General features: G+C 39.4%; 1 protein-coding gene across 3 annotated transcripts in view; it reads left to right on the plus strand.

Annotated features, from left to right (window-relative positions):
• Nucleotides 1-18,524, plus strand: part of KMT2E (lysine methyltransferase 2E (inactive)) — a 56,592-nt gene extending 38,068 nt beyond the window's left edge. For 2 of the 3 annotated variants that reach the window (XM_066182846.1, XM_066182847.1), the window contains exons 13-26: nucleotides 509-770; nucleotides 2,590-2,688; nucleotides 3,433-3,597; nucleotides 4,576-4,884; nucleotides 6,715-6,969; nucleotides 7,145-7,289; nucleotides 8,010-8,263; nucleotides 8,418-8,474; nucleotides 9,412-9,975; nucleotides 12,882-13,183; nucleotides 14,840-14,928; nucleotides 15,030-15,143; nucleotides 15,300-15,391; nucleotides 16,246-18,524. In XM_066182846.1, the coding sequence (XP_066038943.1) occupies nucleotides 509-770; nucleotides 2,590-2,688; nucleotides 3,433-3,597; nucleotides 4,576-4,884; nucleotides 6,715-6,969; nucleotides 7,145-7,289; nucleotides 8,010-8,263; nucleotides 8,418-8,474; nucleotides 9,412-9,975; nucleotides 12,882-13,183; nucleotides 14,840-14,928; nucleotides 15,030-15,143; nucleotides 15,300-15,391; nucleotides 16,246-17,760 (4,222 nt within the window). In that variant the 3' untranslated portion in view covers nucleotides 17,761-18,524. The remainder of the gene's footprint in view (nucleotides 1-508; nucleotides 771-2,589; nucleotides 2,689-3,432; nucleotides 3,598-4,575; nucleotides 4,885-6,714; nucleotides 6,970-7,144; nucleotides 7,290-8,009; nucleotides 8,264-8,417; nucleotides 8,475-9,411; nucleotides 9,976-12,881; nucleotides 13,184-14,839; nucleotides 14,929-15,029; nucleotides 15,144-15,299; nucleotides 15,392-16,245) is intronic. The other variant, XM_066182848.1, reaches the window with a different exon arrangement.
• Nucleotides 18,525-19,151: the final 627 nt, after the last annotated feature.

Consider the following 19,151-nt stretch of genomic DNA (forward strand, 5'->3'; position numbering starts at 1 on the left):
AGTACATGTGGTAATCAGCATGGGTTCAGACTATCTCAGTATACTGGGCACTGTTAAGGGTAGACATATGCCTTCTAAAAATACTTAGTAGCTGTGTTTAGTACCTGAAACAGCTGACAGCCCCTTCCAGTTGAATGTGTTTGAATGACATTTCCTGTGTATCCAAGTGGAGCTCAAAATTGTGCAAAGCGAGTCTGAGTTTGGTATGGTCGTGCTGTAAATTGTCTGCCATCTTTGCATATAAAATGGACTCTCTGACTTCCATGTGTCTGTTTTGTGTTGGTTTTATTTCCACCCAGGTGATACTCAGGTTTTAGATATCTTTTGTCTTTCAAGCAGAATAGTAACCTTGAATTTAAAAGAATACTATGTGGCAAAGCTAAAGAAGCCAAAACTTCAGTTAACCGGTAGAAAAGGTTTAATGTGAAATATCAGTGATTTAATATTGAAGGGTCTCATTGCTGTACAACCTAATCAAATATGCCTTCTTGCATTTAATTATTTGCAGTAAATACAAAGTGGATTGTGCTTGCCTCAAAGAAAATCCTGAGTGTCCAGTCCTCAGACGTTCCGAGCCTACAGAAAACATCAATACTGGATATGAAACTAGAAGGAAAAAGGGAAAGAAAGAGAAAGATGCTTCAAGAGAAAAGGAGACTCAAAATCAGAACATCACATTGGATTGTGAAGGAGCAGCCACCAAAATGAAAATTGCAGATAACAAACAGAGGAAGCTCTCTCCCCTCAGGCTGTCCATTTCTAATAATCAGGTACTGACACAAAGATGATCAGAAATAAAAGCTTTTAAATACAGATACTCTCCTTCTATAGCCACTAAAGGTGTTGTAACAAGTCACTGAAAAGCAGTGTGGAGATTTATCAAAAGTCAGAATGATGGATAAGCTGTTTAGAATTTTATATATTATTTTCACTTTTCTTTAATATTTGGTTGTAATTAAAGGTATGCTGGACTTTTTTCTTCTGAATGTCTTTGTGACTCTCCGATGTGAAGGCCTCATGTCATGGTGTCAGGAGCTCCCAGTCCATCCTGAAGTGCCTTTTGGTTAGTTTGCCCCAGTTACTCAGAAGTATTTTCAACATAGCAGTTTGCAGCCCTGCTCTTAAAACAGGACTGAGACCCAGAATAGAGTGTTGGCTGCAGCTCCATGTTTAATTCGGTTGGGAGGAGGAAAGTGTGTTTTGAAACTGAATGTGTAGGTAATATGATAAAGCTACCTGGTAATGTACATAGTAAATTCTAAATTAGTCTTTTTATGAATATGTCAGTTTGAAAGAACTATTGGGAGGGGTTCATGACATAAATTATTAATTTTGCAGAGCAGCTATTAAAGACAACTGTTTAACATGATTAGATTGTTACCTTAGTTACTGTCTATATTTCTTCATTTTGAGGGTGGTGGTGATGATTTTTTTATATGATGGTTTTTGATGATGGTTTAGGGACAGAGAAAAGGGAGTTATTCTGGGAGGGAGCAATTCCTGGTTTCTTATAACATCGTTTTAGGACTGAAGCAAATAAGGGGAAAATGAGCATACTGACATGCAGGTTTCCCAAGATGATGAATTGTTCTGACATGTTAGTAGCTAAATGGCTTTAAAATGCCTGGAAGTCCAGAAGGGCAGGCATGTGATGTAGAAATTATGGTCTTCAGAGACATAGTATTTAAACTTTCTAATCTTAAGTGAATTTTGATTTGTGTTTTGTGTGTCATGTTTTCAAGAAGTGATAGCTGGTATATGAAATCTTCTCCTGATCTTTTAATGTAATATATAGTGCTTACATAGAACAGTCACAGGAGAACTTGTATTGTTTTACAAACCTGAAGAGTAGGAACTGTGGGAAGAAAAAAGCTGTTAAAAATACATTTACATTCTCCCATGCACTTTCTTTACAGTAGCATCATATATACCACCCCAGGGAAAAAAGCTACTAATTGCCTGGTTTCTATGTTAAGATATGTGTTTTAAGACAAACTTGAAATCTTTGTCTGGTCCTTCATGTAAAAGTGAAATTGCATATAGGACTAGTGAACACTTAATTAATTTCAAAGTTACAATTCCATGCTTGCTTTTTCTTTCAAAACAGAAAGCCATTGTTAGTGAGGTAACTTTTGTGTTTCTGTTTGATATGGCACTGTCATTGGATTATAGAGTGAGTGCTTAAATGGAAAATGTGACTTCACAAAATGGGAATACACTTCTGAGCTGAGAAAAACTTATGTGCAATTGGTAACATCTACTTTGGCATTCATTCTATTTCACTAAAACTAATACTGTTTTTGGGAGTGTATAATATAAAGCTCCAAACTGTTTAACTAATTATAATGTGGTTAGAGCAGTGACCATTGTTAGCATCCAGAAGTTTCCTTGGTTTTGAAGGTTTAATTCTGATACTACTTTTTGCTTGGTGGGATGAGGGAGTAGGGATGGAACACTTTCATCCTGATTTGTTGGTTTGGTTTCTTTTGATGTAGTGATCTGAGAATTCTTAGTTCTGTGTAGCTTTTAGCTCACTCTAGTTTGTAAGAGGAGTAGAACTTCTATAAAACAGTCATTTCTATCTTCCAGGAGCCAGATTTTATTGATGATATAGAAGAAAAAACTCCCATTAGCAATGAAGTAGAAATGGAATCAGAGGAGCAGATTGCAGAAAGAAAAAGGAAGATGGTGAGTTGGGAAGCAAGTAGCTGCCTAAAAGGCATCATTAAGGCTTAGTGACACCTGCTCTTCCCATACTAATTGCTGCCTTTTTGTGGACTTGTACAATCTGCGCATGTGCAGCGTCAGATCCTTACATGAACTTCCCCTTAAAATGCAAGGCTTGCTATTTGAGAGCAGTTCATCTGGGTTCATCACTGCATTCTGACAAAAGTCTGCTTTGATCTTCAGTTGCATGCCATTTTTTTAGTGTCTTTGGATGATTTCTGCCATGCCTGTTTTAGATCTAATTATTTGCCCTTTATTATTGCTTGTTATTTGTAGTAGCCATTTTTATAGATAGCATTGGGAATCAAGATTTTCCCCTATTTTATTTGAATTCCCTACTTGAACAAAATGTCTCAGAAATCCTAATTCTCAGATTTTGGTAGAGCAGTGTTAATAAAAGTAACATCTTAAAATGTGCTCTTTTTGGATAAGTATTCAAAAAAATAAGCAAGTTCTTAAATCCAAAGTAGGATTCTCTTGTTTGTCAGGCTGGTATGGATGCAAGCCTTTCTTCAGAAGACAAGTTTTTGCAGTGATTGTAACATGTCCCTTTAATCTGACCTTCTGCTGAACTTGATCTTCATGTCAGACATGCATTGAACATGTTTTGAAGTATTTAAAAAAAAAGGAGAGAGAGTAATTGCCTATTTATATATATGAAAGATTATGACTAAAACTGATCATGATTATTGTTAAATCCATCAGACAAGAGAAGAACGGAAAATGGAAGCTATCCTGCAAGCTTTTGCCAGACTAGAAAAAAGAGAAAAAAGAAGAGAACAGGCTTTGGAAAGAATCAGCACAGCAAAAACGGAGGTTAAATCAGAATGCAAGGAAGCACAGATTCTCAATGATGCTGAATTTATTCAGGTAGTTATCTAAAGCTTTATTTTAAAGCTTGCTTTTAACATTGCATATTTTGTCAATTTGGATGGTGAGCTGCATGTTAAGATGAATGAAAATATTTTTTTTCCTCTGAACTCAAATATATGTGACCAAAATCTATGCGGTTCTTTGGCATTATATTTTATTAGCTCCTGAATTTTTTCCACATAAGATACATATAGAATTCTTTAATGAAGAATTTCAGTTACATGAATTTATGCAAGCATGCACACACTAGCTGTAGAATTCAGTGTGTCTTTGAGGTTCAGGATAGAAGCATTTATCAGTGTCTACTTCAGCCACAGGACGTGACTGTCCTTAGGCACCCTCTGTAACCAGTGGAGAATAATTTGTTTCTTGGGTGTTTTTTTCAGGAAGACATAGTATTATAATCTTTCTGTTATTTTAATGGAAATTAGGAAGATCTATTTTTTTCTGAGTTCTTGCGGATGATACTTAATGTTTTATAAACAGTTTTTAACTCTGCTGTTAATGGATGCTTCTTAGCTTGCAAATACTCATATAATGATTCTCAGTCCGGGTTGTTTCCCTGAGCTGTGTGTGTCAGCATTCTCTTAAGTACTTTTTGTGACAAAGCTATACACCTAGTAAACTATGAATTGCAAAAAGAATATTGGACTGAAAGACATCTTGATATAAGCAGTGGACTTCTAGCTTATGGATGAATAAATGTCAGTTCTTACACAAATCTGTGATGATCTGACTGGTGACAGGTGTGTGTGAATACTGCTGAAGATACAGCACATGTTTGGGAGGAAGCTACAGAAAATCCTGTTATTTGCCTTCACGAAGGAGAGAAGTGTTGTAGTTCTGACAACAAAAATGAGATTGAGACTTTTTGGACCTGTAAAAGAAGAGGGAACTGACTTTTTTTCCTCTAAGAAAGATAAATAGCTCTAAATGTGTATGGGATGTGTTTACTAGACTTCTGTCTTGTCCCAGGAGCCGGCAAAAGAAGAAACTGCCACAAAGCCCACCCCAGCCAAAGTTAATCGAGCTAAGCAGAGAAAAAGCTTCTCCCGGAGCAGAACTCACATTGGGCAGCAGCGCAGGCGACACAGGACTGTCAGCATGTGTTCAGATATCCAGCCCTCCTCTCCTGATGTGGAAGTAACTTCACAGCATAACGAAACTGAGAATGCAGCACTGGTAGCTGAGCCTGAAACAGAAACTGTTGTTACAGAAATGGTTACTGAAACAGAAGCTCCAGCACTTAGTAAATGCCCTACTAAGTATCCGAAAACAAAGAAGGTAAGTCCCTTGAGGGATGGGGAAAAGATGGACCTTAACAAGAGTTTTTAAAAAATTACAGGCTGCTTCATCAGTATGTAACTGTATGTATGTTTTTTTTAAATGCTTACTCGTTTCTTGAAAAATCACCATTGTATAGCCACTCACTGGTAGTAGATTAAAATATGTGTAACATCCTTTGGTGGAAGTTAGTTTTGATTTAAGACACTTCCAGAGTACATCTTCAGTACAATTTTGGAACAAAATATTTTCTAAATGGGCTTTCTTAATGGATTGAAATAATAATAACCAAAACATAATTAAAGCTGAATTTAAAGAAAAACCCAAGGAAATAAAAGTTGCCTTTCCCTCCTTTGTTCATTGTATGCTTCAGATAGCAAACAATATCTCCAAGGAAATCACTAATTTCTAGTACTTTTCAGATGTCTGTCCTCAAGTGACTGGATCTAAACACCCCAAATGTGCATGTCTGGAGGGAAAATTCTTTACTTTTTAATGCTTTGCTTTTGAATTTCTTTCCATTGGACTGCAGCGCAAAAAACTTGTACAAAATGGCACAATATTAAAAGACACTCAGAAATCTTAAATGTGTAAGTGCAACTATAGCAGTACACCTTTCTGCTTCAAAATTCACAGAATGCATTAAAAAGTATTTGTAGTGTGATGTGCAAGAAGTCCTGAAAATCTTAATCAGTGATGGAAAAGGGGAAGTAATAGGTTAAAACTTCTTGTCAAAAGAAAAATAACACTATCAAGATGGTTTTTTTATCTTAAACCCCCAAACATAATTTAGATTTTTTTTTCCCAAAAGATACCTGAGTCATTCTGCAACTTTACCTATTTGCATCACTGTTACATTCTTGTGATGGGGAACACTAGAACCTTTCTTTCTTTCTTTCCTGTTGCATAGCAGAAAAGAAGACATCCTTAATACTATGAAACGGCAAAAAAGTGCAGTAAAATTTAGGCTTCAGGTATCTCTAACGTGTCTCTGAATTGCACCCAGTGTATGCTAAGTGCAGAGGTCTTGCTTTAAAAATTAATAAAATAAAAATGGATGTGTAAAAGACAGTCTAAAATGAAAGATATTATGATAATTTGTATTAAAGCTTTAGTATCATATTATTTAATGTTGCATGTCCTCAATTTCAAATCACTGTAAAATCTAGGAGGTTAGTTTACCTGTTAATAGAAACTAAAATCTACTGGCATATTTTTTAAAAACACTGAACCAGCTAGGGAAGAATAGCCTATTCAGACCAGTGTGTCTTTGTGTTAAATTGCACCACATTTACTATTACAGTTGAAGAGTGTTCAGGGCAGCTGCCCTGACATGCTGTTGACAGAGGCACAGTCCTGACAGTATGGAAATCTGATGAGGTGTTTTTCTTTAACTTAGCTGTACTAATGTTACACTGTTTTTCCTCAGCCTGGGTGCTCAGGCACAAGTTTAAATTTTGTTTTAGAATTCTGTTACTGAATTGACATCCTAAATACAGTTAATCTGGGCACTTGTAATGTTCAGTGAGAATTAAATGCAAAAGAACTAAGTGTAGTTTACAGCAACAAAAAAAAAAAACCACCACAACTAAACACCCCTCCCCCAAACTGGTGTGTAAGCAAATGTGTACTGATTTCTTCTGCTGTTCCCATGATTTCTCTGAAACTGACCTCATTCTTGCCAGGTATTCTTAAACTTGGAGCCTGGAAACAAACTGTTTCTGGTTCATGTAATAGTTGTCTGGATGAATAATTGAACCAAACACTTTCTAAAAGCCACTGGTAAACACACTCATAAAACACTATTTTTTTCTCTCTCTCTCTATTTAGCACTTGGTTAGTGAATGGTTAAGTGAAAAGAGTGATAAAGCAGGGAAGCCTACAGACACTCTACCAGAGAGGCCTCTGCGCATAACCACCGACCCTGAAGTTCTGGCTACTCAGCTGAATTCTTTACCTGGTCTCACTTACAGTCCACACGTGTATTCAACTCCAAAGCACTATATCCGTTTTACTTCTCCATTCCTTTCAGAAAAGAGGAGGAAAAAAGAACCTGTGGAAAACATTACTGGCTCTTGTAAGAAGGTAATGCTTCCCTTTGCTATGGTGTTCTATCTCATATCAATTAAAAAGAAGTCTGTATTTACTAGCATAAATTCAGGCAGAAAAAAGGCTGTTTGGCAAACCAGCCATGTTACACATTTTGAAAAGTTCATCATTAAATTTTTAAGTCACTAATTGGAACTTCTTTTTGTTACAGCGTTGGTTGAAGCAGGCTTTGGAAGAAGAAAATTCAACAACAATTGACAGATTTAATTCACCATCACAAGAGAGATCTAGGAGTCCGGCAATCAATGGTGAACATAAAAGTCCTTTATTACTGAATGACAGCTGTTCCTTAACAGGTGTGAAACTTTTGTAAATACACTACATTAGAGCTATGTTGAAGTAGCTGATTGTGGGGCACTGTGTTTTTCAAGTCATGAACTGATGAAAATTCCAGGGGTATTTGCATGTGTTTCTGATACATTCTTTGAAAGAAATGCTTAGTTGCATAGTCGTTGGGAGGTTTTCTCCCCTTTAATGTATATTAGATAAGAAACCGTTGCATTTCCTAGCATTTACAGTCAACAAAAGACTAATGGTTTTAGTATTAGTATTAAGAGGTCAGGTTATACATTTAATTTTCTATGGTTTCTATATACCTAGAATCCCTTTAAAACTTGGTAGGCCAATGTAGCACGCAGGGGAAAAAGGTGTGTAATTTTGTTGGCATAATAGAAAATTGGAGTGCACTGAAACCAACTTTTAGCTGAACAGTCTTAAAAATGCATAGAAGTTGACTTTACCTTTTCTGGAGACATAGACAGTTCTTCCCAGCATCCTAGCACACGGAATTCAGTTACTGATGTACCTGTAGGTTAAGAGTTTATTTTTCAGGAAGCCTGTAGGCTGTTAAAAGTTTCTCTCAGGAAGCCTGCCCTTCAGAGACTTTTTAAATCTTAGAATTCTTTAATTTGGAATTTGCAATTTCATTCCATCAAGTACTTAAACAACTGTAAGTTAACTGTAAGTGATTGTTACATCTAGAAATCTTGTAACCTTTTTCTGATTTTAACACACAGATCTAACCACACCACTAAAAAAACGAAGACTGTATCAGCTGTTGGAGTCTGCTTTCTCAGAAACCTCCACACCTACTCCTTCTCCCTACGCCACACCAACCCATACTGACATCACTGCCTCCGAACCATCGTTGTTTGCTACTCCTCCAAGGGTAAAAACAGAAGATGAAGCTTGTCGAAATGGTTACAAACCCATATATTCACCAGTTACTCCTGTAACTCCATGTATACATGGAAATACCATGCACTTTGAGGTGAGATTTATAATGAATTTTAGAGCATTCAGAAAAGGTGTTCAGACGTTGCAGTGTAAATCAGTATTTGTACTCCTGCTACAAAATGTGTGTGGGGAGGTATTTCTCTAGGTTAAAAAATAAATTGACTTGCAGTTTCTTCTTATTTATTTAGAATATTTCCTCACCTGACAGTTCCCCAGAAATAAAAAGGCGAGCTTACAGTCAAGAGGTAAGGAAATTTGCAAAACCTGTGAATGGTATCTCAATTTCACCTGTATGGCTGCTCTGTTCTTAGTGAATGCTTTTCACCAACCATTGCAAGTTTCTGAGAATTTAAAGGGTAACTTTAAATAGGATAGATAACTTCCCCATTGGTTTTACTCACTTACTGTTTTATATTTCCACTTTACCTATTATATTCTCTATTTTAAACTGGTTTCTCTCTGTATCACTTAAAAATCCTGGTTTAGGATCAGGATCAACTCCTGTAATGGAAAGAAGTAACTACTGCCATTTGTAGATAGGATGAAAGAGGATGCTTTGCTTTCCAGGCTGTAGTTAAGATTCAGATTAACATTTCTCCTTGTTACCAGCATTTCTTAATTGTTTTTGTTGATCTCAGTTATGCGCAGGGTGAGAGTGCAGAGCAGACAGTTAATAAGTTAGCATAGGTGGTGGATTAGTTGAAGAGCAAGTGCTATTGGAATATGCCTGTGTACTCCCAGGCTGCAGGATGTATGTGTCCTGCTGTGGGGCTTCATCGTAAAATTCCAGAGTGTCTTGGAAAAACTTCTCCTTCCTTCTCCCCCTTTGAAATAGGTGTTCTGACACTGAGGAGGACTGCTTTTATCTTGAAGCAAGTTCTTTTTAGCTTCCTGGCCTGGGACTTGCTCCTTTTGAAGCTCCTCCCCTTCCTCTGCCAGTCATAAATAAAACTCGGCACTTAATGTTTATTTTTACTTTGAGTAATGTACATTTTATTAAAATGCTTTAACCTAATATGCGGGAATAGTAGAACTGGGTGTCTGGCTGTAGAATTGTTTCTTAAGAGATAAATTCATGGTATTGGAAGGCCTTTAACCCCACGTAAAGGCACATCTGAATGTCAAATAGTTGCAGGTTTGATGGAGTGTGAAAAAATAGTTACATGGTTTTTCTTCATGCAGGGTTATGACAGAACATCGATTCTAGCACTGAATTCTTTCAGAAGTTCCAACCTGACAGAAATGGGCCTGCAAGAAATAAAGACTATTGGATATTCTAGTCCAAGGAATAGGACTGATGTCACACGGCAATGCACTGGAGAAATGGAATCTGTGTCAGACCTCCAGCTGGGACTCGAAGTAATTGAGCAAAGTGCACTGCATAAAAACCTGGAAGCCCCCACACATGATAGGACTGATTCAAACAGCCAATTAGAAACTGCTCATTGTGGACGGGGCACAATTTATTCTTCCTGGGTAAAAAGTCCTGACAGGACAGGTGTAAATTTCTCAATGAATTCTAATTTGAGGGACTTGACCCCTTCACATCAGTTGGAGGTAGGAGGTGGATTCAGAATAAGTGAGTCAAAGTGCCTGATTCAAGACGATGCAAGAGGCATGTTCATGGAAGCATCTGTTTTTTGTACTTCAGAAGATGGAATTGCACCTGGCTTTGGAAGGACTGTCAGTAACGACAGTCTGATGGATGGAAATTGCACACCCCAGAACCCTCCACAAAAGAAAAAGGTTATAACTTTAAGAATAATTTCATCTGTCTTCCATTGTCTGCTAATGATATTTCTATAACAGAAAGATCCCCAATGTAATAAAAGCCAAGTGATGGCTCATATTTACATACTATAGAGTAGTAGACATTCAGAAGTAATGAAGGGCAAAGAGCAAAGCTGCATAAACCCATTAGTAAATTTATTTTTTCAACATAGAAGATACAAATTCTATTCCATGTGAGTCTTCAATGAATTGCCCAATAAATAATTGCTTTTCAGTTTTGAAAATGGTTGCTTATGCCACCTGGTGTTCCAGTATTCTGTTATACAGAATATATACTAGTATCATAGAAACCATATTCTGTGAACATCTGTTATGAATTACTGCAAGAAATTGCAACAACAAATTCATGCTACTCAGACTTTAAAGTTAGAACTGCACAAAAATCCTTAGTTCCAAGAAATATTTTTCTTGGCTTAATTTGATGGGGGGTTTTGGTTTTTGTTTGTTTGGGTTTGGGTTTTTGTGGGTTTTTTTAATATTGTTTGAACAATAAGCACAATCTAAATTTGCTAGCCTCATTAAACAGTTCTTGTAGATAAGGGATGCATTCATGGGTAACTTGAACCAGGATTGGAAGTTACTTTGCATAATTCTTAGACTGCATTGTACTGTCAGGTTGACTCCCTTTGCAGAGAGAATGACAAAGATGAGAGGCAGTGGTCTCCAGTGTACCAGTTTACCTTTTCTGTCTCATTACAGCCTCTAGTAATATTTCTTGTTTGAAAGGTGTGATTTATTTTCTTCATGGAAGTAGCGATGAGGAGGGTGGGGTTTTCTTCGTGTGTACATGCCTGCGCAAGGGAATTTGGGGTTTTCTGGTCACATTGCGGCCCCTTGTACTGCCTGCTCCTCTGGGGCGTCCTGCTGGGGAGCAGTGAGGAGTCTTCCTTCAGTAGTTCTCCATTAAAACAGGATTCTTGTTTACTTGCTTCAAGCTGTGACATAAATGGAGCAATATAGCAGTATTATAGGAGCTCTGGTCTTACCTGGTCACAGCGTCAGAATTTGATCGATCTTGTGTGTGTTACTGTAGCCCTGCTGTTTTGGCAAACCCAAAAAGAAAACATAAGCCAAAATTCCTGTAACTTGACAGTCTTCTTTTTCTGAAAGCTAAATTAGTCTTCAGAAATCCCAGGAGCTCTTAGTACTTTAGTAGCCCTCTCCACTTCTCGTGCTGGCAAGGATTGTTCCAGGTTGTTACTGCTGAGAGCTTATGCTACACTAATCCTCTGATTAAAAAAAGGTGTGGCTGCCCCATCCCTGACACCCCCAATCCCAGGATTCCTGTCTAAAAGTCTCAGTTTGAAGAAACAACCAGAGGAAATTGCATCTGTACCCCTGAAAGAAGGGGGTTTAGGATTTCCAAGGACACTCAAAAATTAAACTTCAGACAGTATATTTAAAAAAAAAAAAAAAAAAAAAAAGTGGTGGGCTGGATCCCACTTAAGGTAAAAGGTGAGAATTCAGGAATTTTGTAGGAGACTCGTAAACTCTCATGAGTCTTTTCCCTAGAGTCATGTAAGACAGCAGTATCCTTAGCTAGGTCTTTGCAGGGTGTTTTTGCGTATTTCTACATTTCTGTGGTCATTTGCTCCTCTTTTCTCTTACTATTGCACAAGTCCTTTATCAATACAGTCCTGTACATTGTGGCCGCACTACATGGGTTTCTTAACACTTAAGTTTTCTTTAAAGCAGTATTCTTCAGGGGGTCCCTGTCACATGACGTGGAAATAATACAAAATTGTTTGAAAGCAAGATCAGTTCTTAACCTGAACTTTTTTTATGCAAAATCAGGTATTTTTCACTGGTTTCACCCTGACGTATGGATGGGTCTCTAATCCGTTTGAAAGCAAACAAACAAAACCCCGTAGGACTGCAAACAGAGCAGCTGCTTTGGTTTTTCTCTCTGTGAAGAAATGGATGTCCAGTTTTATTGAGGATTAAGCCAGTTGAACATTAATTTTTTTCATTATTGCACTTTAGTTTGTTCGTGTGGATGCTGTATGTTTCAGAGCGGGATGTTGATACCTGGAAGAAAATTGATAGTCATTTTTACCAAACTAGTGTAGTTACTGAATAAAGTAACTCTGAAGGTCAATATTTCAGCTTTCTACTTCAAATCCTGAAGATTCATTGTGAAAACGTTTGCACGTGTATTTTTTTTCACTGGAGGGAATTTACTAACCACCGAAACTGGTTTCTGTTCTGTGGAACTTTGGTGTAGTGATTTTTTTATACATGTCTCATTATTTTTGGTAATAGAGTTAGCTTAAAAAAAAAGTTCTTAATCAGAATATCTTACAGTAGTAAAGACAGATTCAAAATGAACTAGGAAGAGTAAGTTGCAAATTCTGTATGTTAAAAAAAAAACATGAAGCGCTTAGTGAGTCCTTTGATATATGAAGCAGAAGGGTAGTGGGTTCTCATGTAGGGGAGCCAGTCTGAGAGCAGGATCTGACATCTCTTGAAATTAGCTTTGTTAGATCAGTATAATTGTAAAATTCTGCAGTTCCAGGAGAAACTGTAGAGTCCCTTGTAACTACAGCCAACAGAATGACTTCAGCAGTGGACCTTTTGCTGACCTGCGTCATCTGCTTCTTCCCTGAGGCAGAACACATAATTCTTCTCTTGGCAGAAGCTGTTTTTTAATATCACCTTTACAGTTGGTAGTAGCTCAGTACTCTGTAAATTCCACTGCAGATGTGGTGAAATGTCTTCAATTAATCTCTGCCCTGGTTTTTTTTTAGAACCAATTATATGGTACATCTTACTGAAATACAGTGCATTTAATAGAAACTGTGAGAAATAAAATGGGTAAAACTTCCTTTCTAATGTTGGTTTGTGGGTTTTTTCCCCCTTAGGTGTCCTTGTTAGAATACCGTAAGAGGCAACGTGAAGCTCGAAAAAGTGGCTCAAAGACAGACAACTTCCCCCTGGTTACTGTATCTCCTCATGCTGCTGGTGGAGCAAATACAAGTAGTAATAATGGTGCTAGTGATGGGTATAACAACAGTGGTGAAAATGGGGAGCAAGCTGATAACGCTGCAAGCCTGCCTTTACCACTGCCAACTACTGTTTATAATGCAGCTCCAGAAGACACTGGCAACAACTGTGCAATTAAGGAATCTTCCTCCAGTGAGAAGAGTGAACCAGAAGTTCAGTGGTAAGTCACAAAACTACAGGACTAAAGTTCAGAAGATTTATTTATGTAAATCTAAGTCTTTGGTATTTGAAATTTATTTTTCATTAAGGCTGTTGTTGCAGATTACTGACTGAGAAGCCCTTCTTCCAGCTTAGTAAAGAGTTGTCTTACCTTTTTCCTCAGAAATACAGCAGACACCTCATAATGATTTGAATACGTGAAGAATTACCCATAAGATATTCATTAAATTATTTTAATTCTGCTTTTTTATCTCCAAATGGCAAAATAGGTATTGGTTTGAGCATTTGTGTCCTTGTATTTCCACTGCTTTGTCTGTGAAGAGAATTTTTCCTGTTGAATCTCAAAGCCTTTCCAAAATTACTGTAAGGGCATAAGGCACAACAGGGGAATAATCTCTGCTGGTTAGCAAAGGCTTCTGGAAGACCTTAGGAGGTCTGGTTTTCAGTCATGTGGCTGGAACATGTGTGGGATGATTGCTGTTGCTGAATTGCCCTGTGCAGGGCTGAACGCAGCCTGGCCAGCAGCTCCTGCTCAGGTGGGAGCATGGGGTGACACTCACAGCATTGTTGGTGATGGGGCAGTGTGTGCAATGCCAGAGATCCAAACAGCCCCTGATCCTAAGGAGAGGTGGAGTGTAGAGTGACTTCAGTCTGTGTAAAACACTGCACAGATTTTTCACTGAGTTTTTGGTAGCTTTAAAATAGATGGTCAACTGTGGTGACACTGTCTCCAAAACATTTTTAGTGCAAAATAAATCGTGCAGATGTTCTTCATGCTGTAGTGGAGGCCTCACTGTGGTGGGGATGAACCATGGGCTTAGGAGTTGAACATCCTTCTGCTCAGATGCTCCAACTATTCCAGAAAAGATGTTGTAAAGTCAGTTGAAGGGAGAACATAAATGCAGTCTTCAGTGTTTCACTGAAAAGTGGCTGTTACGTTCATTGTGCAGAAGCTAAATTGTGGAAACAGGCTAAACAGGGAAGAATTTATTACTCAGATTTTGCAGTAACATTGCAGAGCAGCACCAAAACTTACTCCAGTGCAGCAGTATTGTAAAGTGATGCCATATGTCCTTGCCAGGAAGGAAAATCATTTTGTGGAGCACTGTCACATACGATGTTCTTGGTCAGGTTGTGATTGAGAGACATAGTGGGTTATAAGAGAGATGTGACTGTCACTGCATACCCACTATCTGACAATTCAAGTGTGGAAGCTTAAACAGATAATTTGTAGTGGTACAGACTTTACAGCTGTGCATCCACTATTAAAGAGCAGATTCTTAAAAACAAACAAGGTAACTATTTCCAGTTCTGGAAGGAGACAGTTCTCTACAAATTGAGACTGTGAACCCGTGACTGTGGCCTTTACTTTCTTCAGTTGTTTAGACAAAGAAAAGCCTGCCTCATACCTCCTTAATAAGAGGAAACGCCCAGTTTTGTAATGTAACAAGGTTGCAGGAAATCGCTGTATTTAAAGTGGGAGAAAATAGATACAAACCAATTAAGTAATAATGTTCCTTATGCACAACCACTTATTTGGTTGTTACATACAGCCAACGCTGTAAACTTTCTCTGACTCAGTATGTGTATATACATTCTCCTAAATTTGGTCCACAGGATTACATCCTCTTAAATTTAAAATGGACTTCTCTTGCAGGACTGCATCAACCTCTGTGGAACAAGTGAGAGAACGAAGTTATCAGAGAGCTTTACTTCTCAGTGATCATAGGAAAGACAAGGACAGTGGTGAGTTGATTGATTGTTTTGAAGATATACAAATCTAACCAGTTCCCCCATGGTAATCTGTAATAATTCTAATACTGTGTTTGGGTCTGCTTCATCTGTAGGGGGAGAATCACCTTGTAGGCCATGCTCACCGTCTCATGTTCAGTCTCCATCTCATTCAAATCCCATTTCCCAGTTGCAGCTTAAGGTCCCTTCTTTCACTGAAATTACGGAAGGTCAGTAAGCAGATGACCTTGTATGACACTTGACATATTCAGTAGTCTAACAACAGCTTTAATAGCTCTTTTAAAGTCAAATACAAACTGCTTAGTGATCTCTGCAAAAGATTTCATTTTCCCACCTTGATATTTATCTCTGCTTTATTTCTGTAGAACCTGATTCTGAAAATCCAGAGCCACCTTCTGAATGTCCGTCCCCAGATTCTTCACAAAGGACTTGTAAGAGTCCATCAAAAGCAAGCAAGGTAATGCAAGGTGTTTGCACAATATGCACAGGAATAGCTCCATTCATCTCTGATTTACCTTTAAAAATGTTAATTGTAGGATTTACTACTTTGTTGACGTACACACATGTTCATCTCTCTGTGCAGTAATTTAACACAGACGTTTGCAAGGATATTTGTCTGTATACACTGAAAATGGGTTTACATGCTGTGCTTTCAGTAGCTGTACATGTTTATGGATGATCTTACACTCTGTAGACAGAGCAGAGATTGTGTCTGCGCTGTTCTGAGCTGTGAAGAATGCTGAACAACTGGCACTCAGAACCAACAGCAGTGATGTGATTTACCCTTAACAGGAGCTTGCTCTTGCTCTGCCAGGGTTTGGCAGTCTGGGCTCTGATAATCTGGAGAAGGATATTGAGTGGTTGCCATGTTAAATGAAGTAATTCAGATTGTCGTATTTAGTCTGTTTGCTTGTAGTACCCCAGCTTCAAAACATTAAATCACTCTAAAAATTGCTTTATTTCTGTAAGTGGTCTTCTCTGGAATTACTTCTTTCAGATTCAGAAATCTAAAACTTTCAACGAAGAACGGATTCAGACTTTGACCTAATGGATCATTTTTCTGTTACAACTTCAAAAGACACTTCAATAGTCTTTGACTTGAAAGAAATATTAATATATACTTGCTAAAAACAGTGCCTTCTTAAGCTTCCTTTGTTACTGGTTTTTTCACACCAAATATATATCCTGCACCTCAGCACTTTTTTTCACTATCTGGGAGGGGTGTGTTCTGAGATGTTCTTTTTTTGTTTATCGTATGCATGGTTGAGTATTTCGAACATTGAGCACTGACTGCCTTTCTTTTCATTCCAGCCCTCTTCACCGAGTCCTGTAGTTTCAGCACAGCCACTTGGGAAGACACCCACAAAACCAGATTCGCACTGGGAAACTGCAGCTAATGCACCTGAGACTGAATGTGCGAATCCTCCAAAATCTGAGCTGCAACAGAAACAGCTGACAAACAGCGTCCAAGCACTTTCAAAAACTCATCCATCTCAGTCACATCTGCGCAGCTCTGCTGAGCAACTTTCACATTCACAGAAGTTGCCTTCCGCACCTTTGAAGCTGCATTGCCCCCCTTCGCCTCACGTAGAAAATCCCCCCAAGTCTTCTACCCCTCACCCGCCTGTGCAGCACGGTTACCTTTCACCAAAGCCTCACTCACAGCAGCTGGGATCTCCATACAGACCTCATCATCCACAGTCACCTCAAGTTGGAACGCCCCAGAGGGAAACACACAGAAACTTCTACCCGGCAGCACCAACCCTCCAGCCCAGTAATCAGGCGCAGGCCAGCGGCCCCCTCTTCACTCAGACAACATCAGGACAATCTTCAGCTTCCTACAGCCAGTTTAACCAACAAAATTTGAACAGCAATGCGCCACCTCCCCCACCCCCTCCACCCCCTTCTTCTACTTACTATCAAAGCCAGCAGCCCTCTGGAAACTTTCAGAGCTACAGCCAGCTGAAGGGCAGCATACCCCAACAGACTGTGTTTTCATCTGGACCAAATCAAGCACTTCCTGGCACTGCAGGTCAGCAAACAGTGCCAGGACACCACGTAGCTGCAGGGCATTTTTTGCCCTCTCAGAACCCCAGTATTCATCACCAGGCATCGGCATCTGCTGCTCCTCCTCCTCCTCCACCACCACCTGCTCCCGGACCCCACCTTGTCCAGCAGCAAAGTACTCATCAGCAGCACTCTGTAGCACATGTTGTCGGTCCAGTTCACGCCATGGCGGTGGCTCCTGGATCACACATTCATTCTCAAGCTGCTGGTCACCATTTGCCACCACCACCTCCACCACCAGGTCCTCTCCCCCACCACCAACCTCCCCATCCTTCCACGGGACACCAAGGTTTGCAAGCACAACACCAGCACGTTGTAAACTCGGCGCCGCCTCCCCCGCCGCCCCCTCCCTCCAACGTTCTGGGCTCGGGGCACCACCCTGCCTCAGCACAAGGGTTACACCACCCCACTCACCAAGGACCCCCCCATTTCCCTTCCACTGCTCACACAAGCGTCTCCTCCTATTCTTCCCAAGCCTCACATCACACAACGTTAGGACCTGGACCTCAACATCAGCCTGCTGGCACAGGACCTCATTGCCCACTCCCTGGTCAGGGTCCTCACATCCAACCTCAAGGACCAAACAGTATTGCAACACCTACTGCTTCCGGGTTCTGCCCTCACCCCGGCTCCGTGACCCTTCCCCACGGAGTGCAAGGGCAGCAGCAGGCCTCGCCCGTGCCAGGACAGATCCCCATTCACAGAGCACAGGTGCCACCCACCTTTCAGAACAATTACCATGGGTCAGGGTGGCATTAAAACAGATCCCTTTAGTTATAAACATTTTTAAAATGTTCTGTAATATAAACTGTGTATATTTAATATGTACCTATTCAAGGTACTTTTTAAAGCTTGTACATGATACTTTGTATAAAAGCAGACACCAGTGCTCTTCCATTGTATCCTTTCCATTTTTTGCTTTTTAAAATTCCTGAAAATGTGCTGTTAAGCCAGTATTAGGTATTTCTTTTTATTTTGTAAGTGGACATTCCAGCTGTTTTTTCTGGCAGTAGGTTTGATGCTGCATAATGTTTAAAATTTTATTGTTGCAGTTAAATTCATTTAGTGAAAGTTTTCTATATTACTTTTATACATATGTAATTAAGTAAGTACACAGGCTAAGTGATGGCACTAACAATTTTTTTTTCCATTTTCTGTCAACAGTTTTTTGTGTGCATAGAGATAGGAAACAATGCAATACAGATTTTTATAGTTTTGGTGTGGACATGGCTTTTTGTTTCATCAGTTATTTGCAGAAATTGTAATTTAATGTATAGACTGTTTCTAATGTCTCGGACGAGTGCTGTAAATACTGTATTTCTTTCGCTTGTAAAGTTGCTTAAAGCTTCTTTCATTTGATATAGTATTGTATATAATAAGTCTTTTGCAAAAAAAAAAAAGTGTGATCTTTGTGAAAGTAGTACAGTATATGATCTTTAATTTTTTTTTTAATATACTGTCACATTGCAGCACTGGTTGGGCATTTTAATTCATGTTAATAAATCACAATTATGTCAGTTTTACCTATTTGTCCTGAAAGGGTGATATATCAGCAGGAAAGTGGCCTTAAGTCTCTGCTCTCCCCTGCTCCCTGTGAGGCTCTTCACTTCTCTGCAGTTTCCAGCTGCAGCTTCACTTCTGTAGCACAGACAGATGTGGAACGGGCTGGAGGAGGGGGATTCTTTCTCTTGCTCTGTTCAGAGGTTGAGGAATAATCACTCCAAGCACAGCAGTTCTGGCTGAGTTCACCGATAGGGTCATCAGGGGCTGTTTTCAAACTAGAGGTGTTCTGAGCTTGGTTACAGCGCAGGGCAGCACCTGCCTGCTGCAGTGCCTTCCTATTTCCCTTCTCTCGTGCCTCCTCAGGCCCCTCCACGTGGGGTGTAGGGGGGGAGCTGAGTGGGTGGTGCTGTAATGGGGTACAGAATGTTACAAACTGTGTAGCAGTTTGGGGTTTTTGTAAGGAGGTGATTTAGCAGCTGAGAGGGTGCTGTTGTGCTCTTCTGGGCAGTTACTCTGTCATGGGTGAGGGCGCGCTTCCATCTCAGCACTAACTGATCAGCCCTGCTCACACGACAGGAGCGTGCTCAATGGCTCCACCTCAGAGGAGGAGAGAACCACTGTGTGAGGAAAGCTGAAACAGCACAGGA

This window comes from Chamaea fasciata, unplaced genomic scaffold, assembly GCF_029207755.1.
Source record: "Chamaea fasciata isolate MVZ Bird 193981 ecotype frontalis unplaced genomic scaffold, bChaFas1.0.hap1 SCAF_5, whole genome shotgun sequence".
In the NCBI taxonomy this organism is placed as follows: Eukaryota; Metazoa; Chordata; class Aves; order Passeriformes; family Sylviidae; genus Chamaea; species Chamaea fasciata.